General features: G+C 46.4%; 1 protein-coding gene across 1 annotated transcript in view; it reads right to left on the minus strand.

The window, feature by feature from the left end:
* LOC147679776 (uncharacterized) overlaps positions 1 to 22254 on the minus strand; it is a 275399-nt gene extending 253145 nt beyond the window's left edge. Inside the window, exon 1 of the mRNA XM_086944753.1 lies at positions 21609 to 22254. Within this exon, the coding sequence (XP_086800879.1) occupies positions 21609 to 21755 (147 nt within the window). The 5' untranslated portion in view covers positions 21756 to 22254. The remainder of the gene's footprint in view (positions 1 to 21608) is intronic.
* Between the last annotated feature and the right edge of the window lie 785 nt (positions 22255 to 23039).

The following is a 23039-nucleotide window of genomic DNA, read 5'->3' on the forward strand; positions in this document are numbered from 1 at the left end:
CTGTGGGAGAGGGACTATGTGGCAACCCCTCTTGGGACCTGGTACATAGAATAGAAGGGCTCAAGAAGGACCTGAAAACCCATGTCCAACAGAGGTGTGGGCCAAATTTTGGGACCAACAGGGGCGACTACACAAGATGACTAACAAGGCAAGGAAACTCCAAACCGTAGAGGGAGCTTGCACAAAGAGGATGCAGGTTGCGCTTGTGAGTCGACTGTGGGCAAACCCAAGGTGGGATTTGTCTCTGAAGGGTCAAGGGAACACGCTGGCATAGTTAGCCCACTTCAGCTCAGGTTATGGGGCACTGGTGTAGTGGTGCTTTTTGGTGTTAGGTTTTGCGGCAGTCCAGAGTCCTCACAGTTCTTTTGGAGAGCCTGCAGTATGCAGGGAAGCAGCTTTTCTACTCAAGGGAGTACCTGGATCTTTGTTAAAGGCAGGCAGTCCTCCCAGACATTTGGAGGCACAGCAGCTGCAGGACGAGATAACTTTAGAACAATCTGGTGGGAACAGCACATAGCTGGCATATTTGGTGTCAAGTTAGCTGCTTCTCCATAGTCCCTGCTTCTCTTGGCTCTTCTGTGTCCTTCTTCTTCATAGGTTGGCAGGAATCTGATTTCCTGATTCCAGGGGCTTCCCTAAATACTAGATTCAGGTGTGTTTGGGGAGAATAGGGTAGTAGCCAATTTGCTGTCTGTGGAGTACATCGGAGGATACGTTTCCCCGCTCAAGCGATCCGTGAGGCCTAGTAAGCATCACCATGTCTTATCCCAGTAGTTCATAATGCTGGTATCCGGGTTCCTTATGGCAAGCTATCCTTATTGATGACCAGCCTAGGACGTATATAGGACGTATATAGAAACAACGCCTGCATCATACCCTACCAGGGGCGTAACACAGGCCCCCGCAGCTCCCGCATTGCGGGGGGCCCTATGCTCACTGAGACTTAGCAGTGTAGCTCGCAAGGGCAAGCGCAAGCCTCTTCATCATGATGGTGCGTCCGCCATCCCCCTTTAATAACTTAAATTTGCGCAGGCGCAGCGGGGCCTCTGAGGCTCTCCATTAATTAAATGGTGGCGCGCAAGTGAACTGCGCATGGCACGGCCCTGGCTGGTGTACCATCGTATAGCTGTATTTCTAAGCCCCGTAGGAGGAGACCAAACTGATGGGGGAGCTCAGCTACTTAGCTCGTAGCTGTATTTGTAAGCTCCCCTCTCATGTAGGCGGACTGGAGACCAAACCTACGGGGGAGATCATCTAGTTAGAACACCGGCCTCTGAGGCTCTCATTAATTAAATGGCAGGCGCGTGGCGCTTGGCGTCTGTGCAGTCTTCAGGGTGGGTGGGGCTGGCCTGGTCTATTATCATGTGCATTGCGGAGCACAATTCAAAGTGCGTGTGACTTGAGGGGAGGCATCCCAGGCAAGGACCGTCCCAGCCATGCCAGAGACTAAGAAGGGCCCGGAAACTGTCCGACAGTCCGAGGCACCCGCAGGAGTGGTCGTTGGTGGTGGTGTTGTGGAATTAGAGAGGGAAGGGCTGTTGACGTCAGAGGTTTGTTTTGCCCGGATAACTGATACGGAGGTTCTTACCAGAGGGACTGCGAGGACCAGCAGGCCATATCAACCGCCCGCAGCTGCAGCCTCTTCCCTCGGCGCTCACGCCCCCTGCTTGGACTCCCCATAAACTTCTCGCGGCCCCCGCTCCACGGGAGCCGCTCATAGAGGTTTGTTTTGTCTGGATACCTGATACGGAGGTTCTTACCAGAGGGACTGCGAGGACCAGCAGGCCATATCAACCGCCCGCAGCTGCAGCCTCTTCCCTCGGCGCTCACGCCCCCTGCCTTGACTGCCCATAAAATTCTCGCAGCCCCGGCACCGCCGGAGCCGCTCGTAGAGGTTTGTTTTGCCTGGATACCTGATACGGAGGTTCTTACCAGAGGGAATGCGAGGACCAGCAGGCCATATCAACCGCGTGCAGCTGCAGCCTCTTCCCTCGGCGCTCACGCCCCATGCTTTGACTGCCCATAAACTTCTGGCGGCCCCCGCTCCGCGGGAGCCGCTCGTAGAGGTTTGTTTTGCCTGGATACCTGATACGGAGGTTCTTATCAGAGGGACTGCGAGGACCAGCAGGCCATATCAACCGCGTGCAGCTGCAGCCTCTTCCCTCAGCGCTCACACCCCCTGCTTGGACTGCCCATAACCTTCTTGCGGCCCCCGCTCCATGGGTGCAGCTCGTAGAGGTTTGTTTTGCCTGGATACCTGATACGGAGGTTCTTACCAGAGGGACTGCGAGGACCAGCAGGCCATATCAACCGCCCGCAGCTGCAGCCTCTTCCCTCAGCGCTCACGCCAACTGCTTGAACTGTTAACACTGACATCCCTTTCCCGCGACGCGGGACGCGCGCTGGCGGGCGCCGGGCGAAGCCCGGGCCAAGGGCGGGCCCGTTTTAGCCCGTTCTAGCCCGAAATAGCCCGGCCCGGGCCCCCTCTCTAACATAACATTTTATTTTACTTTGTTATTTTCACACATGTTTAATTGTTTCCTTGTTAAAAGAGGTCCCGTTTCCAAAAACTATGGGCCCAATTCACAGAACTAACTTAAGACAAAATCCTAAACTTACTACCATTTTCATATTCACAGAAGGCACTTACTCATTTTGGTATTCACAGAAGACACTTACTCATTTTGGTATTCACAGAAGGCACTTACTCATTTCGGTATTCACAGAAGTTAGGAGTCCTAACTTTAGGACTCCTAAATGCCTTCTGTGAATACCGTAAGTCTTAAAGTTAGTATTTTTCTCAGTTTAGTATTAGTAAAGTTAGGACTCCTAACTTTAAGACTTCTAAATGCCTTCTGTGAATACTGAAAGTCTTAAAATTAGGATTTTTCTCAATTTAGTAGTAGTAAAGTTAGGACTCCTAACTTTAGGACTTCTAAATGCCTCCTGTAAGTCTTAAAATTAGGATTTTTCTCAGTTTAGTAGTAGTAAAGTTGAGAAAAATCCTAATTTTAAGACTTTCGGTATTCACAGAAGGCATTTAGGAGCCCACAAGTTAGGAGTACCCGTTGATATCTACAAATCGAATTTAGAACTATGGGCCCCCCTTCTGACCAACGTGTTAAATAGCGGTAACAACGTGGGGTTTATACAAACATGGCACGAGGCAATATTGGTCCCCATCTTTAAAAAGGGGGACCGAAATGACCCCAAGTGCTACCGCCCAATATCACTATTGGACATGATGAAGGTGTCTGGTAGAATTATTCTGAATAGACTGCAGGGATGGCAGACGATACAGGAGCTCTTTCAAAATTCCAGTATGGATTTAAAACGGGGCTAGGCACAGTTGAACAAGGGCTTAATCTCGCTATCATCATAGGCAAATATGTAACAGAAAAAAGGCGAAATTTGTTCCTAACCTTTGTTGATTTAAGCTTGGCCTTTGACTGTTTAACCCCTTCCACGCTCATGACGAGCTGGGCTCGTCATGGCGTAGCCTCCTCGCACGCTGATGACGAGCCCAGCTCGTCACGTAACATGCGCTTTTGAATATCTCAGTGCAGGAGCAGAATTCTGCCAGCTTTGATGGTGTTAAGCAACAACATTTTATGGGATACCCTGACAAAACTGGGTATCGAAAGTAATATCTTAAATTTTATAAAGGAGCTATACCGGGGGGCAGGTGCAAAGGTACGGTTCGGTAATATGGGCGAGTGTACAGCGAATTTCCGCATAAAAAAGGGGGTCGGCAAGGCTGCATACTCGCGCCGTTTTTATTTAACCTCTACATAAATAGTGTGGCAAGTCACCTCATTAATGCCGGCTGAAAAAGAATAGGTTATGAAGGCGAATAAAGGTCACTTACTGACAGAGTGCAGGCTGAAAGGAAAGTGTAGTGTGGAATGCGCATGTAAAGGACGGGTTGTAGGGCTGGTTTCAACACTTCGAAAAAGAAACATGGGAATGTGATAAGGTTTGAAACACAGAATCAGGGAGGAGAATATCAGTTAGGATGTTTTGGCATACAGGGTCTCCCGTAAATCATTGATGAGTTGTGTAAAGCGCCTTTTGACATAAAGGTTTTACCATGACATAAATGTTTTTAACGTGTAATATGTTAGCATTAAGAAATGTTTATATTGAAGTGGTGAATACAATGTGTGACAGTGGCTATTTATTATTTATTTACAGTAACCCCCGAAGAAGGGCGCTGAGCCCGAAATGCATTGGGTATTTTGAATAAACGCTGCCTGATATGAATTGATGCTTCAGTCCTGTTCATTCATAAAGTCTGGATTGACACGGTTTGAACAGTAAAAACTCGGAAATGGCACATACACTCAGCGTGTGGACCCGTATTAAAATTGGAGAATAAGTTTGAGAAGTTTGGAATATTATGGATTAAATTGGATACATAGTGAATAAATAAGTAAACAATCATGCAATTGGCACTTTGAGCTGTGCGATTGTTTGGGGTGTGACAAAACCCCACTACAGTGAAGTCACCTCATTAGCCATGGATTAGATTTCCCACAAATGAATGGCTGCTTGGTTCCGATTTTACTTTATGCGGATGACGCTGTCATTATGGCAAGAACACAAGAAGGCCTCCAGAGAGCGCTTGCAATTTTTGCAGGCTATATGGGTGTCAGAGGTTTAAAGATAAACGTGGGCAAAACTTTTAGCATGTGCTGTTCACCTAAGAGAAATGTTCAGTGCAACATTTATTTAGACCAGTCAAAGATAGAACTAACCAATACTTTTACTTATTTGGGTATCAATTTTAATAATAATGGGAAATGGACATCTGCGGTAAACATGAGGAAACTGGCCTTTTCCCGGGCCATTGGCGCGGTACGCCATTTCTCAAATAAGTTGGGGGGTCGACCAGTTAACATTCTGAGGGACATTTATAACTCGAAATGTGTCTCTACTGCAATTTACGGAGCCGGTTTATGGGGCTTAGCTGACACCCGGGAGATCCAATTATGTGAAAACACTTTTTTGCGATATCTGCTAGCAGTACCCAGATCGACCTCGACATTTGTGTGCCATAAAGATATAGGAATGGCTTACATTACTGACCTTATAAAAGTTAGTCCAGTCTTATTGTGGCATAAGATTTGGACGACAGTAGAAACGGGTTTTAATAGAGAGGTAGTGCTGGATTGCTGGAAGTTACAGGGGGCATCGAAGATTGATTGGTTTGTTTATATTAAGGACTTTTTGAAAGAGATAGGTCACACTGAATTCTTTGATTTTCCGACGACTTTAACGACAATCTCTAGAAAAAAGTTGAAAGAGAAATGCTTCCTCTCTTGGAAAATAGGCGCTGGCGAGTAGAAAGTAAGAAAATCTCGGCGCAGGAGAACCAACTGATTCTACAAGGGGAGGGCATCCAGCCATACCTATCTAATACGCAGAGTAGTTATACTAGGATGATCCTCACACGTTTCAGAGTTGGAAGCTTTTTTAGATGAATTACTTTCCCCAAAGTGAATAGCTGGTCAAGGGATCTAAATCTTTGTCCATGTGACGATGTATCCAAGCAGTCTACTCTGCATTGCATTTTATCTTGTAAATTTTATTCAATAGTCAGAAAAAAATATTTGGGTGTTCTGCTGAAAAGATAGGGTCTCAGGCAATGTAGACCAGCGTTACTGAGACTCCAAATGCTAGAAGATGAGATGGTAATTCACTTAGTAGCTATGTTTTTAAAAAATGCTATTAGATTCAGATTAACCATGAACTACATTGAACTTTTTTTTAATTTAATTTAATAATTAACTGATGTATTTACTGTATTTTATATGTGCTTTTATGATTTTTTGTTGGAAATCGAATAAAGCTATCTTTGACTTGACTTGACGTCACACTTATAGTGTAGGGTTATGTTATTTTAAATCGTGAGGTCGCAGGCTAATGTTTTTGAATCGGCTGATTGATCACTGACTGCGCATTGAGGCTGAAACGCGCTAGATGACGATAAGATTCAGGAGCTTTCAATACAGAATAGCAAAATACTTTTATTAACCAAAATGCCAAGAGTTGAGGAAGTGAGAGCACGCACCCTTTGACCTCCTGGGACATCACATGATTGACCACCTATCTCACTCATAGCCCCTCAACATTATCCTATTTGCTACAAATGAGCTAGAAAGATAAGGAGAAGATACTATATAAAATAAACTGGGATAAGGCGCTGAAGCTCTTTCAGTGAGTAGCAAGCTACTCTGGGAACACAGGGATAGTGGTAAACACAATGTTTACTCGTAAATTCTGTTTTCAACTTGTGCTCTAATGAAACAAATGTGTGTATTATTCTAGAGTGCTTGTGGTCTATCTGAGTTAGTAGGGTTTAATCTTGTGCTTGTGACATACACCCTTTAATCCAATAAATCTAGGTTATTTGTGATTGAGAATAATGGAATTTAGTTTGGATTAGGATAGAATTTAATGTCTAGGTTAAAATTTAAAAAGAAACATTAGAAAAGGAAAAAAATAAGAATTACTTGAACAAATGTTATATTTTAAGGAGTTAACAGTTATTGCTAGTGCAAACATGTGTGTGTTAGTCTAATGGGAGAAATGTGCAAATGGATTATACGGCAATTAGGTGATTGCTAAGGTTTAGTGTGGAAAAGGAGTATATGGCGTCAGCATTGCAGAAAACAAGCTATTTAGCAGAGGATGATTGAGTAAAGCAGGCGATAAAGCTAGATCGGGCCAGGATGGCAGAAGACATGTGAGGAGAACTGAAGGGGAGGCCAAATTAAACAGGGAAGTCAAACTCCGTTTCATGTAGGAGCGGCTAATCTTTACAGGTTGTCACGAGCTGGGGTGAGCTGCGATGTTTATTCAGTTATAGAGTTGATGAGTTCCACCATGAGACTTCGAAAGTAGTGTAGTGGCATCTGTGGGTAGCCAAATCTGCTGGTATTTGTACTGTCTCTTATCTTTGTGGAAAAGTCTTACATGTATTCCCTGGTGGCCACATTTGAATGACTAGCTCTAGTCTTTCTTCTGAATTCTACATGGTTCTTAGTGGCTTTTATCTTTGTTGGGAGGTAATATCATTGTTTTGGCAGGGTGTGTGGAGAAAATCGTGCCAAAAACGGTTTTTATTGGGTGCATTGTTATACTGGAAAGTGAGTTCCGATGTTGGTGGTACAGCAAAAGAGATAATGTGCTCTCCTTGCGGTCTTTAGACTGTGATGCAGGGATCTATCACTTGACAGAGATGCTGTTATTGCTATTGTCTCTCATCATTGTGGACAACTCATATGTACAGGGGCCTAACACAGGCCCCCGCATCTGCCGCGGTGCGGGGGAGGGAGTGGGGGGTCTGAACTGCAGGGGGCCTCTCTCAGCACAGGACTCAGGCATGAGAGCTCCGGATTCAATCCGGAAGGGGGCCCCTCTGTGTACATTGCAGGGGGGCCCCTTAGACTTTCGTTACGCCACTGTACCCTACATCCCACCTTCACGTATTTCCTTGCCAATTGTGAAGCCCTTCATCACCAGCATTTATCTTCTGACCCATGACCTTCTGAACTCGAGATCCCGTGGATAGTCATATCTTATTTGCCTTCAGTTTTGCATTTACTGAATCGTACCTACTTGAATGATATGCTACATAGACCCCTCATCACCCTCCTGAATAATTGTTTTTGATCCTATGACGGAATTTTGACTGCAAAATATTACTGTATCTGTTCCGCCCTGATGAAGGAACTGGTGGACCAGGTTCCACTTCGAAACACGCGTCAGCGCTGTTCTCAGTCTCACAAATATTTTATGTATTCTGAATTTGATTATTGTCTACGTTTAATGTTTATGTAATAGTTTTCTATCCCTTGTAAGTTAGTGTGATAATTTTTGGTGGTTTTCTCTGTTGGGTTATGTATGATATGACCGGACGTTGGGTGATGAGTGGTGTTACATTGTATTCTATTTATGCCATTTTTTAAAACTTGTGTATTATTACATGTTTCTGTTCTCACATTAGAATGATTGTTGCTTTTACATAATGTATCCATGTATATTTTGACAAAATGATATTTTTTGATACAATAAGAATAATAAAAATAACTTTATAAATAACTGATCTGTGGGACAATGATATTGTTTTCTTCATATTAAGATCTATGACCTATAGATAGATTTAAGGTTAGGGAGAGGTTTCTGTGTTTCTTTATGGTTATTACCTGCTCTCCTCTCCCTCCATCTAGTACCTCAGGGACGCTCTGAGTTTGTTGTAGTAGTAGCCGATTTGTTGCTTACCCCTGGGGTCACTACACCCCTTATATGACCACTTTCTGTGGGAAGTGGGCATAACCATGTCCCAGAGTTCCTCATTCTGCCATCACCAAGATTTCAGGCTTTTACATTTCTTATCTACTTCAGGTAGCCCACCTTAGTCAGGCCGGCTGGCATCCCCTCAGCGCTGAGGGAAGCCAGATTCACATACCAAAGACGGTGGACTCTTTAAAGCCTCCTGCCCTGGGATTCTAATTTACCAGCCTTCCTGGAGGATCTGTAAAACACATCCCTCCAGAACAGGCATTGTTCCTGACCTCCTGAGAGTGTGGACTCTCACCCATGGGGGTCAGAAATTCATCTGTGGTGGCAGGCTGGACTGGACCAGTCAGCCAGCACACTTGAGGGCTGGTAGGTTTCAGGGGTACCTCTAAGGTACCCTCTGGGTGCATGTATTAATAAATTCATCACTGGAATAAGTGTGGGTTTGTTAATAAAAGGTATTTAATACCAAACACCATAGGTTTCAGTGTAGCCATTATGTAGCTGGGGAACTTGTTTTGACCAGTGCCCAGTACACACCTAAAGAGGGCTTCCCTGTTCACTTGTAATGTCTAGTAATAGAACTAGACATCACAGGAGCATATCTGCTCGTGCAGATATGTCCTCATCTAAAATATAATACACCCTGACTTAGGGCTCAAAGGCCTGCTATAAGGGTGACTTACATATATTAGATGCAGTGACTTTGATTTTGGCATGAAACACAGGAGTGTGTCATGTCATGCTTTCACTCATGGTTTGCACCATGTCACACAGCCTGCAATGGCAGTCTGTGTGGAATTTGGGTGTGGGTCCCTTAGGGTGGCATAAGATATGCTGCAGTCCTTTGGGACTCTCATGTCTTGGGGTACCATTTTCTAGTGACTTACACGGGTGCTAAAGCCCTTAGCCAATGGTAGCACAAGTAGACAACACCTTGTTTCGGGGAAGGAGCACTGGCTCTGAGGTCTGGCTAGCAGGCCTCATTGCATTGCCAGAGTTGAAAATCAGCATCTAGTAGCTAAAAGGGGGCAAAATGTAAGGAGGATAGCTGTAACAAAAGCCCAGTTTCCTACGGGTGACAAATGGAGAAATGGAACGTATATGTTTGATTTGCGAGGGTGAAGACCGCCGAACAGTGTGTTTATGCTAAGGCCAAATTGTGATGTCTTGCTAAAGGAACTGATGTGCCTCACATTGCTGTTCATATGTATAATTTACTTTGGTAATTGTTTGTGCCAAAAATTACAATAAAAAAGTTTTAAAATACAAATACAGGCATGCAAAGTGCTGTTGACTCAAAGGCCAAGACTGGCTCAAGGTGTTTCTTGAGTCATGCAATCCTTCGGCTGCTGTGTTTTCATTTGCTGCTCTGTTCATGGGTAGTGTTTCTGGTCTGTGAATGTGTGTGCATCTAAACTGAGTCTGTGGCAGACATACTGGGCATCTCCTTGTTTGTGGATACCAGAGGTCGAAGTGGGAGGGCTCTATGGGGAACAACAGGCTCATGCTTGTTCAGTTTTACAGAAATGTTTCCCATATTATTTTTTCAACGAGAACCATTGCTGGACGGTTAATGCCAACCATCAGGTAGCTCAGGCTGAAAGCTTCGGGAGGGACGATTGTGCTGTGAAGCTGAGGGAGGGACAATCAGCTAATGAAGAAACAACAAGCGCCTGGCCAGGTTGTCTGCCACCTGGAAGAAATGTAAATGTGTGCAGTTGGTTAAATGGGGAAATGTAAAGGCTGCTTGGGAGCCAGAAAAGGCTTTAATTGATGGGGTCACTTGAGTCTTCATGGTGACAAAGAGTTATTTTATCGGAAAGGTAAGGGTGATACCAGCTGGGTTCTGGAGCTCCTCCCTGTACTGGACACATCAAACGTTGCCATTCAGTCTGATAGCTATGTGTTGCCCCTGCTCTGTGTTGATAGCCCTGCTGTGCTACTACGTAACTGCACACGTTTGTGGCTGCTCTGTTATTCCCTTTAAGTAGCTGCTCTCTGATTGCCAGTGTTTTTGCTGGATTGTGACTGCCTTCGTGACAGGCCAGTGCTCTACAATTCTGGTAATAATTGCATTTATAAAGCGCTGCTACCCCTGACGAGGTGTTGAAGCGTTTTACGCCAGGCAGCACGCTGCTCCAGACCCAAGGTTTGTTGTTAGTCCAGTATGACTGGTGACTATTTGGATTCGTCTTCTGTGCCCTGGCTAACCATTCCATGCATTCATGTCAGTCCCCTGTGATTACATTAATAGGAGTTATGTGTGATCATTAGGAGGCGTGTATGTGACACATTCACGTGGTTGGAGGGATTAATGGATGAGCTAAAGGGGGTATTGTTAGGTTACAAGTGCGGGAGTTTCAGGGGGGGAGATCTTGTGAATGAGTTGTGAGCAGTTTGAAGAAATACAATAATAGATATTGAGGCAAACATGCCTGAGTAGGTTGTGCTCAAGAAGAGGAGGCATAGAGGATGGAAGGGAAGGAGGGGGCTATTTGAAAGAAAAAATAGGAGAGGTGGCAATCATAAGTTTTAAGTAAAGGTCAGTTTTTCATGCCATATTTTAGGGATATAGATTGCGCACTTTGCTGCTCTGGGACTGCCTGCATACATACCAATAGACCAGATTTAGGCTGGAAACTACCGATTTCGTTTTTTTATTGATCTTTTTCAAATACAAGTGAAAATACATCAACAGTTTGTTCACCGGTTCCCCTTTTGCAGGATTTTGATAAATCACCACTAATATTTCAATATTATATATGTTATCAACCTTACCATACATCATAGTGCAATCATCGCCCAAAGTGCATCTTTCCTTATTACGCTACCAGGGTGGACAGCAGATACGTTGTGAGGGGGCCCCACGCGTCTTCAGGCCTTGATGGCCATTGCGGTTCTTGTGCGTACAGTTCCATTTGGGTTCTGCACTGTACCAGGTCCGACATCCAGTTTTTTTAGTGGGCACAGCTTGTTTACCCCAGTGTACAGCCACCCTCTGTTTCGCTAATATGAGGGACACAACCACAAATGTACGATTAACCGTCTGAAGCAATTTGGACAATCCCAGCAGACATACCCCAGGGTCACACTCCACCTGCTCAAGTGCCATATCTGTGAGAGTCCCTGTGACCTGGGTCCAGAATTGGCCAATAGAGACGCTGTGCCAGGCCAATTGCAAAAAATCGGCATCTGCCACCCCACATCTCACACAAGCCAAATCTATGGAGTTGAGAAGGTGTGTAATACATTTGGTGTAGATACTTAAAATGTATTATACGCACGTTGCAGTTGGAGGTGAGCATATATAATTGTTTGCAACAAGATTCCCAATCTGCCAACTCCAGTAGTTTATCAAGAACTGCTTTCCAGTTTCCCTGGCCTTGTTCAATTTCCTTGCCCTATCTGCCTGCGCTCCGTTATATAATTTGGTGATCAGGCCTCGGCGTGCCTCACTCATGTGCTGGTTCTGCGGTGCAAAAAGCATGGGTGGCTTCTCCGGGTACTGGGGGTAAAATTCTTGCAGGGCCACCCTTAAGTGGTAATATGTAAATATCTATTGGGTGCGCTGGTGCATGTCTACAAATTCATCCAATGTCACAAATGTGTCATTTACATAGGCGTCCCCCATGGTCTTCAGCCCAGCTCCCTCAAGTTGTAATTGTATTTATACAGTGCTTACTACCCCTGTCGAGGCATCGAAGCGATTTATGCCAGGAAGCACGCTGCTCCCGAATCCCAAGTTAATAGCTAGTACAGTGTTATTGGTTACTGTTTGTTATTGGGTTTAGTCTTGTGCGCTCAAAGCAAACCATTCTATTCAGTCATTTCAGTTTTTTATGGTGGACTAAAGTAATAGTGGTAGGTTGTGTCATTAGTGGGGGTGGGGAGGATGAGATCAAGCACATGGTTGGTGGAATTAATATAGATGCTAGAGGAGATTAGGTGTTGCTAAGTTGCATAGGTACGACTATCAGCAGAAGGAGGAGAAATTGTGATCATTTAATGAGTTGTGGGAAATTTGCTGAAACAGAGAAAAGTCAAAGGTGCATGTGTCAGTAGGTTGTGCTCAGACAGAGGAGGCATGCAGAGAATGGAAGGGAAGGGAAGGGACATTTGAAAAGAGAAGGAAAAAGGACAGGCGAGAAGCAGAAATTTTAATTAAAGGACAGTTTTTAATGTGGATTTAAGGAATGTAGTGAATATTTTTGAGACAGCATGCAGTTTGAGGATGCAAGAATGTAGAAAGAAACAACATAATTTACTTGTGCAGATTGTTCTAAATTGGACATTTTTAATGGCTACCAGAATCAGGTAAACCATCTTTCTGTTGCGAAAATGTAGAAAAAAGAAGGATTAGTTACTTACCTGGAATCCTAGTTCTCTTCCAGGGGTATCCTCATCAAAGTCATAAGCACATGAATATTCCCGCCCATGCGCGGGACCCCGGAAACACATATCATATATGTGAAAACCATATATGTAGCTCTACATATATGTATATATACATATATAAAAACATACAATTCAGCCTTCCCTAGACATGCTGAACAATGCTGCAAGAGAAGTCTTTGCACATAAATACATTCAAATAAAGCAGGGAGAAAGAAAGCCTTTGAAAACTGCTTTATTATCACCTTTGCTGCTGGGCACATTCCCCCACTGTGCTGGTGGGAGGGAGGCCCCCGAGCTCATGACGAGCTGAGCTCGCCATGCAGCACAGTGCTTGTGTGCTCATGACGAGCTGAGCTCGTCATGACCTCACCCGTTTTCATAGAACGCTCGCACAGCAGGGGAATTAGCCCAGCATGTGAGCGTTCTAACGGTCATGACGAGCGTCATGAGCACACGAGCACCGTGGCTCATGACGAACTCAGCTCGTCAAGAGCATCGAAGGAGTTATACAGAAGAACAGGTAATCCTGCAAGGAAAGTGAAAACATTGTCAGCACGTAGACTGCATTGTAGAGGAAACATCAGTGTAGAAAGCAGAAAAGCTAACCCACATAAACAGTAACAATAAACTGGCACCGTGCCTTTAAGGCAGCCATGACCCCTAGCTCCCATCATGCCTCAGGGGTGACAGTTAGGTCAGTTGTTCTTTGCGGATAACCTCAGACCATTTTAGAAATAGATGTATGTCTCATGCTCACTTGCCATTTTGAGACCGTCTCCTGTTGTCGCTCTTGTCCTTGGTCCGCCATCTTGCGAAAGAACAGGCATTCTACTGCCCCCCCTTGGTGCTGTGACTGTGGAACTCTGCTCTCCTGGTTTTTGGGGTCTTGACCTGAGAAAATCTACTATTTGTATATATATGTATAGGCAGATAACTCTAACCACTAGTATATGTAGTAGACCTTTGTACTCTCTACCATTCCTATGTGACTATTAGAGTTTATCCATTTGTATCTCTTCCTTGAGTGACTTTACAACTTGTACATTTGCAAAAAAAATTCTGTTTGTATCTCATCCTTGTGTGACTCTACAACTTGTACATTTGCATTTTTTTCTGTTTCTATCTCTTCCTTGTGTGACTTTACAACTTGTACATTTGCAATTTTTTCCGTTTGTATCTTTTATGTAACTCATGTAATCCTAAGTCCTTATGTATCGCAACTGGTTCTTATGTAAAGCGCTCTGACACCGGGTAATGTTCGCGCTATATAAAATCGCATTCATTATAAAAAAAAATGTTTTAAATCCTTCTCTTCCAGGGGATCCTCATCAATAGTCATAAGAACATTAATAGAATAGCAAGCCCACCCCCTCATCCTGCGGACAAGTAAACAGAGAACTATTCAGACCTAAGAAACCGCCATTAGGCGAACACAGACTCTGAAAACATCAACACTGGAACAGATTCCTCAAGGAAGCCTGGCTCACTTGGGTATCTGCTCTGGAGTCTGAATATAGGCAATAATGCCTGGTAAATGTGTGAACCAATTTCCAAGTTGCCGCTTTGCAAATCTCGGCCATCGGTACATTATGTAGAAAAACTACTTTTGCCGCTTTGCCCCTAGTTGAGTGAGCCTTAGGGGAAGCGAACAAAGGTTTTTTTGCCAACTGGTAAGATAACTTTATACATGAGTCCTTTGCTCACTTTGCCACTAGATTCAAGCAAGCCTGGCTGAAGACGGCTGTAATGCCAGAAACCGGTCCTAGGAAGCTTGAATCTGGTCCAGGGAAGGCATGGCTTGGCAGTTTGGGCTGGACTGTTCCCATGAGGTACAGGGTCAGACTGATTTGCATATGGCCATGTCTGAACTGGGGTGGCAGAGTGGGCTAAAGAACGGTGATGGATTAAACCCATATCTGTTGACTGGGTGTGAGTGTTTGATTGGTTCAGATGCTCCGTCCTTCACCACCCCCTTTGTACTGCTTTGTTCGCCATAAGTTGGCAGGGTATGCTCAGACGTGAGTCCCTTGCTCACTTTGCCACTGGATTCAAGCAAGCCTGGCTGAAGACAGCTGTAATGCCAGAAACCGGTCCTAGGAAGCTTGAATCTGGTCCAGGGAAGGCATGGCTTGGCAGTTCGGGCTGGACTGTTCCCATGAGGCACAGGGTCAGACTGATTTGCATATGGCCATTTCTGAACTGGGGTGGCAGAATGGGCTAAAGAACGGTGATGGATTAAACCCAGATCTGTTGACTGGGTGTGAGTGTTTGATTATTTCAGAGGCTCCGTCCATCACCACCCCCTTTTGTACTTACATGGAACTCTGACACAACCTTTGGTAGAAAGGAAGGGTGGGTTCGCATAACCACCTTATTATGGTGGAAGACTGTATAAGGCTCTTTAGAAGATAATGCCTGAATTTCACTTACTCCTTCCACGAAAGGTGTTGCAATGTTGCCTTATGAATGGGCTCAAAAGGAGGGCCCATCAACTTAGACAATTCCAGGTTCAACTCCCAAGGAGGAGAAGGAGGTCTAACAGGAGGGTAAACTTTCTTTAGCCCCTGTAGGCAGTCCTTAACCACCTGTAGTTGAAAAAAGGAAGGTGGTTAGGAGATTTACGATAAGCCGTAATGGCTGCCAAATGTACCTTTATGGAGGAGTATTTCAATCCAGACTTGGTCAAATAGAGCAAGTATGGTAAGATGACCTTCTCTTGCCCATTAACTGGACTCCAACCATTCTGTACACACCACAAGTAAAACCTCTTCCACTTCATAGAGTACGAGGTTCTTGTGGAAGGCCTCTTTGACTCCCGTAGAATGCCCATGCAGTCCGAGGGAAAGATTAGATGTCCATACTGCAGGACTTCAGGAGCCATGCTGTCAAGCTGAGCGAAGGAAGGCTGGGATGAAAGATCTTCACCCCATCTTGGTAAGAAGGTCTGGCCTGCATGGAAGCCTCCGATACGGGCGAATTGACAGCTGCAACAGATCTGGATACCACCATTGGTGAGGCCAGTCCGGTGCTATTAGGATCATCTTCATCCTGGATCTCAGGAGCTTTGCCACTACCTTCGCAATGAGAGGGAGTGGTGGAAAGGGGTATGCAAACGTCCCTGACCAGTTGATCAAAAGTGCATTCCCCCCTGTTCCTGGTCGGTAAAACCTGGATGCGAAAGCATGGCATTTTTTGTTTTCTTCATCTGCGAAGAGGTCAATGCAGGGATGATCCCACTGCTGATAGATGTCTGCCACCACATTGTTGTTGAGTACCCAGTCTTCTTGCTCTTGGAAGTGATGACTGAGGGAGTTTGCTCGAACATTCTGCTCTCCTGGCAGATAGACTGCCCTGATCGATAGGTTCCTGGCTAGCAGCCAGTGCTAAATCGCTTGGGCTTCGAGAGACAGAGGACGGGAACGTGTTCCACCTTGTTTGTTTAAATAGTACATGGTGGTTGTGTTGTCCGTTTGAACCAATATTGATTCTGACTGTATGGCAGGTTGAAAAGCATTGAGAGCCAAGTGAACTGCCCGCAGTTCGAGCATGTTATGATAAGTCTGCTCGTTGGGGTCCATCTTCCCTGTGTCTGAAGGGGTTGAAGGACCGATTTGTCCAGATTGACATGCAGTTCCAAACGCTGAAGTAGGTTCAGACATATGAGAAGGTGTTCCTGCACCATGAGAGGAGATGATTCCTTTAGCAGCCAATCGTCTAGGTATGGATAGACGTGTAGGCCTTGGCGATGTGAGAAGGCCACTACTACTGCCATGCATTTCGTGAATACCCTTCTAGCTAACTTTAGACCGAAGGGTAAGACTTTGAATTGGTAATGATCCTTCCCTACTGTGAAACGTAGGAATTTACGATGCTGGGCTGTGATCGGGATGTAGAAGTATGCATCCTGAAGGTCCACTGAGCACATCCAATCACCTTTCTTTAAGTGTGGAAAAATTTGCTGAAGAGACAGCATCCAACATTTTTCTTTTTTTATGTATTTGTTGAGAAACCGCAGATCTAAGATGGGTCTGAACTTGTTCCGCTGGTCTTTTTTCCGGACAAGGAAGTATCTTGTATAGATTCCTTTCCCTCTCTGCATTGGGGGACCTCTTCTATCGCTTGTTTTTCGAGAAGGGTCGACACTTCCTGACGCAGGAAGGTCCAAATGATGCTGTCTGGATTTTACCGGAGGAGAGTCTTTTGGAGCCGTGCAAAAACGTAGAGTGTATCCATTGTCTAGTATATCTAGCACCCATTGATCTTTTGTTATTCTGCGCGACTCTTGAGCATAGTGTGTTATACTTCCTCCCACTGGAGTGCACAACGGTGCTAGAGGAAGCATTGACTCATTGCTTCCCCGCTGTCTTGGATGTGGAGGAGGATTGCTGCTGGTGTCCTCCTCTTCCCCTTGAGGAGCGTCGGCCCTGATATTGGGATTTTCTCTGCTTGCTCTGTGACCATTGAGGGGTTTGAACCTGCTGTAGGTTACCTTTACGATATTGGGCCTGTAACACTTCCTGAACTCTTTCTTTTTCTCAAGGCTCACCTCCTTCAAAGTGTCTAATTCAGCCTTCATTCTTCCCATCTCCTCCTCTGTATGGGCCCCAAACACAGAAATGCCCGAGAATGGAAGATTCATTATGCGCTGCTGTGCATCAGGCTTTAATGCAGTGAGGCGTAACCAAGAGGAACAACGTGCACAAACGTCATGCCCATACGAATGAGCTGCCAGAGCTACGCCATCAGCTGCCGTGCTTATTACTTGGTTGAACACCAGAGCACCTTCTTGAATAATTTCCGAGAAGTCATGCTGATCTTCCTTTGGAAGCTTCTCTTTAAAACGATCCAAAGAATCCCACAGGGATCTGTCGTATCGCCTCAACAGATCCGCAGCGTTGGAAACCTGTAGCGTGGAAGCCGCTGAACCGCAGGCTTTCCTCCCCCAAGAGTCTTGGGCTTTACTCTCCTTATCACGAGGTTTGGAGGAAGAAGAATGCACTTTGTGCGTTTTCTTAGCTGCTGCAATTATAACCGAATCAGGGGGAGGATCCGATCTCAGGAATAGAGGATCCAATGCAGAAGGCTTGTATTTCTTTACGATACGTGCAGGAGCCGCTTTTGCTGAAGCTGGGGCTAGAGGGTGGGAGAGTAATCCCTCTTAGATGAGTGTGTTGATGATGACGACCAAGATGGTGTACGCCGCCTTTTGAGATGGCAATCTAACCCGGTGCTCACTGGTGCGAGTGTTAGGTGACTTGTCCACTTCTTGCACCAAACGCTGCAAAGGAGATCTATGCAACGGGCTCGAGTATTCAGCTGCCCTTTGCGTAGCACCTGCCGATGCTGGCTTCCAGAGATGTAGGGGTTGCAGCCATCTGAGAGAAAGATGCACCGAAGGGGATCTCTGCCTCCTCTGAGAACCTCCTGGAGGAGAACCTGCAGGTTCTTTGGAATGCATGGATGCACTGTGAGATGACGCAATTGTCTGTGGGGAACTTCTGATAGAATGCGAAGCGGCCTCATGGGTTCTTGAACACGACCTCCTTCGCGAAGAGCGATGAGACGTCGCTGGCGAGAGCCTTGACATTGATCTGGTCTGTGTCACCATAATGGGAGAGACTCTGGATCCTGAACGTCTCCTCGACGTCAATCTTTCTGAATGCCTCGACATTGAGTGGAGTAACGCCGAATCCCTGGAGCCTCTAGGTCTTGCTCTTGAGGGTGAGCGATCTCCCCGATGACCGGTTCGACAGAGAAATCCTCCTCGACGTCCAACGATCCCTCGACATTGACTTTCTTGGCCTCGACGTCGAATATGACACCGGAGGGGATCTAGACCTCGACGTCGAACGTCGCCTCGACGCCGACGGAGGGGATGGTACCTGTCTCGATGTCGAACGCCGCCTCGATGACGTCGACGGAGAGGTATGCTTCGACGCTGGTCGCTGATGAACCTGCGACGGCGGAGCTTGACTCGACGTCGACAATCGCCTGGTTGAAGCCGACGGAGATCTACGCTTCGATGTCAATCGCGGGTGACTCTGCGATGACAGAGCATGCCAAGATGTCGAATGCCGCCTCGACGGCGATGACGGAGACTTGTCTCTCGTCGTTGTGCAAGCCCGCACCAATGGAGATCGCTGCCTCTACGCCAATCGCCGCCTGGTTGACGAGGGCAGAGGTATCGACGTACCTGTGATCCTCGACGACGACCGGTCTTCTCTCAACGGTGAGCCCGCCGTCTATGGTCTTTTCATCGCCGTTTTCGAGGCTGAAGAAGGGATTCGAGACACAGAGCCCGATGCCGATGGAGAGCACACTGGGATCTTACTTGAGGATGCTCTCTCCTTCTTCTTCAGCGGTGACCTGTCTCTGGAGGAAGATCTTCTTCTCTCTGCCAGCCCATAGAGGCGATTCCTCTCTCTGTCCTTCAAAGTTCTTTTGGACAGGAGCTGGCAATGTTGGCAGGTGTGAGGATCATGATCAGAAGGCAAACATAAAATACAGACCGAAAGAGAGTCTGTTTTTGCCTTCTTTTTGCCACAGGAGGGGCAAGGATCAAAAAGGGAAGGCATTTCTGTGTGGAAAACAATGCCCAAATCCTTCAAAAACAGTTGAAAAGTACTTCAACACTGAAAAAATGTTGAAGTAAAAAGGTTTCACCTTAAAAGTGAGAGTAATTTCTGACAAAAATAAGAAAAAAGTAGAGCTGTAGAGACCAGGGTCCTGTCAGAAGGAGCTGGAAAGAACAACTGACCTAACTGTCACCCCTGAGGCATGATGGGTGCTAGGGGTCATGGCTGCCTTAAAGGCACGGTGCCAGTTTATTGTTACTGTTTATGTGGGTTAGTTTACAGCTTTCTACACTTATGTTTCCTCTACAATGCAGCCTATGTGCTGACAATGTTTTCACTTTCCTTGTAGGATTACCTTTTCTGCTGTATAACTCCTTCGATGCTCATGACGAGCTCAGCACGTCATGAGCCACGGTGCTCGTGTGCTCATGACGAGCTCAGCTCGTCATGACCGTTAGAACGCTCGCATGCTGGGCTAATTCCCCTGCTGTGCGAGCGTTCTATGAAAACGGGTGTGGTCATGACGAGTTCAGCCCGTCATGAGCACACGAGCACTGTGCTGCATGACAAGCAGCAAGGGGGCGCTGTGCGCGCCGCCCCTCCCGCCAGCACAGTGTGGGAATGTGCCCTGCAGCGAAGGTGATAATAAAACAGTTTTCTTTTTTTTTTTTTTTTTTTTATTTCAAATCATTTTTATTGAAGTAGAAGAAAGCAAAAGAAACACAGTACAATAATTCTTCCGTTACAGAGATGACTGATACATTAGCGATGTACAATTACACAAAAGCAAAGAATATGAAAATAAAGTAAGACATTGCTTGCTAAGTTGAGGTACAAGTACATATATAACGCTCAGTGTATGGATACAGAGGCAAGGGCCCTTAGGAGAACAAATAGAGCATTTCTCAAATACTACAGGGGGAACGTGACAGTACAACAGCGACTGCCTCAGGGAGGCTTATAGTGAAAAGAGGAGGCGTCCAATGATTTCCACAGCTTCTTATTTGACGGCCTCCATGTAGATGCCTGAAGTGCCGGATTGCTAGCACCCCTCAGGAATGATAACCACTCCTGCCAGATTTTGAAGTGCACCTCATGCGCACTTTTCCACTTGCACAGAACCACCTTACAGGCCAATGTAAGCATTAAGTCCAGGAGCAGGCGGTCTTGATCACTTGACAGCTGCGGGTCAAGGGCTCCTAAGATTACATATACGAAGGACCGTGCAGGTTTGATCTTGAAAACGAAAGAGATGCAGTCGAATATTCTATCCCAATAAGCTCCTAGAGCAGGACAGTAAAACAACATGTGAGCAAGATCCCCTGGACCTGACTGGCAGTTCCAGTATGTTTTCAAAGGCTTTCTTTCTCCCTGCTTTATTTGAATGTATTTATGTGCAAAGACTTCTCTTGCAGCATTGTTCAGCATGTCTAGGGAATGCTGCATTGTATGTTTTTATATATGTATATATACATATATGTAGAGCTACATATATGGTTTTCATATATATGATATGTGTTTCCGGGGTCCTGAGCATGGGAGGGAATATTCATGTGCTTATGACTATTGATGAGGATCCCCTGGAAGAGAAACTTTGTTTACTTGTGAAGATTGTGCTATACTGAAAAATGTTCTAATAGGTACTAGAAATCAAGTAAACCATCTCTCCGTTGCTAGACTACTGCTAGACCACCAATCCAGCCAGGTCAGTTAATCAGTTCAAGGGTTGAAAGTAAAAATGAATGGCTGGACGCATATGTTGAGAAAACACATGGGAAATAATGTACACACGGCAAAGGGACTCTGGCGTTCAACCTCAGGCTTTACTCAGAGTATTAATTATACAGTGGAGTGGGATACATTTAAATGCCTCTTGTTTGCATTGGCACCAGGTGGAAGATGAGGACAGCTTCCCAGACAGTGGAAGTGGATAACCTGCATTCCAGTGGCCGTAGGGCAGGGGATGCAAACACTGGTTAACCCCTCCCTAGTGACCGAAATTGCCAGATCGTCGACTACTAATCTTTTAAGCCAAAAATTGTTGCCACTGCTTCAATAAAAGTCAATGAGGGAAATATATTCTCCAGATTATGTTTTTTTTAAATCTCCTACTTTCCTCTTTAAAATGTTGGCATGCATGTGCCTATGATGCTAGGTCAGTGTTCCTGGCGCTATGACTGTGCATCTCGTCTGTGGGTGCCTTGTGAGGTACTATGACTGGTTGTGCGTTGGCGGCCTCTCAGTGAGTGTGCATGCAGACGCTCCCTCTTTTTCCGGTGCAGGTCCCAGTTAGATGCTTTAACAGCCCCCGCCCCGCCCCCTCTCACGTACCTTATACACCTTGCCGAAGGCCCCGTCTCCCAGCTCTGCGACCAGCGCCCACTGCTCCTCGGGGTTCACCCCGCGCTTGACTTGCTCGTAATGCTTCACCTTCCGCCTCTCGCCCCCCAGACCCAAAATTCTCAGTAGAAAAGCCATGGTAGGGTTCGAGGTAGGGGTGGGTGCCAGTGTGCGCCTCTTCTCGTGCCTCGCCGCCACACCCAGCGTTCACACGGGCCAGAGGCTGCCAAGCAGAGAGTCTGGACCCATGAGGAGCCGGCGCCCGACCTGACCTCCGAGAAGACACCAGGAAAGAGGCGGGAATAGCTCCTGCTATTTCATCCCACGTTCAGACAGCTCAGTGGGTTGCGTTTCCGTTGCAGAAGTCTATGCATAACCTTTAGGGGACAGGCTCGACTATTAACTGCCCAGCCCCACCTTCGGTGTACCCAGCCAGGTCAAAATCGTTTCAAGTTCCTTGAAGCATACATAGCTGTGGAGAAGGGATGGAGACTGGGCTCCTGGGCGTGTCCACACCGGAGAAACCATTCGACGTTCTCGGTTACGGGCCTGCGGTCTGTGTACGTCTAGGTGGAGCTCGGTGGAGGCAACATGTCTACGGCGGCGGCGTTTGCAGTCTAGGACCGAGGCATTTGCTAAAACCACCGAGGTGCGCACGGGCGCCATGAGAGAGGGGCGGGTGGCAGGGCCTCGACGCGCAGGCCTCGGCGGTCTGTAGACATCCCCCGCTTCCTGTGGTGGTCTGTCGCTTTCTCTCTCTCTCGAACAACTGTCACGTCAGGAAACAGGTAGTCAGAGGCGAAACAGAGAGTCTGGCATCCACCCCTGCATACACCACCAGGCACATACATGTAAACATGTTACTATGGGCCAGATGTATGAAAGGGTTTTGCCCATTCAGTGTTATGGGGAAATGTGTTAATACATATGACCCTATATCACTGCCGGCCCCTGATTTAACACACAGTAAAGCGGGTGAGGTTCAGCACCTCGTCGGCACCTCAATAACGCAGTTTTGCTGCTGGCTACATGTCTTTAGTGACAAACATGCAAACTGCACAGCTGCTGACACATACACACAGGAAAACACACACCTTTCTACATGTCATGCACTTAACTGCCCTGCAAAAGTGTAGTGTCCAGAATGATGGCTTGGCTCTGTCCTGACTTGCCAGTCCCTATGAAACACGAGCTGGCTCACAGCCAGCCCCAAGGCGCACGCCCTGTTTGGCTTGCCCACTTCTTAGCACTGCACACACAAGCCTTATACACGCACATGTTCGTATACACAGAAGTACTTACGCAGAAGCAGGGGCGGCTCTAGGCTCATGGTGGCCCTGGGCAGAGAGCGTAGGTAGGGGGCCCGGAAGAGGGGGTCTGGAGCGCGGAAACCAGTGAAGAGGGGGGGGGGGGGGCACAGTG

Source organism: Lissotriton vulgaris, chromosome 11, assembly GCF_964263255.1.
Source record: "Lissotriton vulgaris chromosome 11, aLisVul1.2, whole genome shotgun sequence".
NCBI classification, from domain to species: domain Eukaryota; kingdom Metazoa; phylum Chordata; class Amphibia; order Caudata; family Salamandridae; genus Lissotriton; species Lissotriton vulgaris.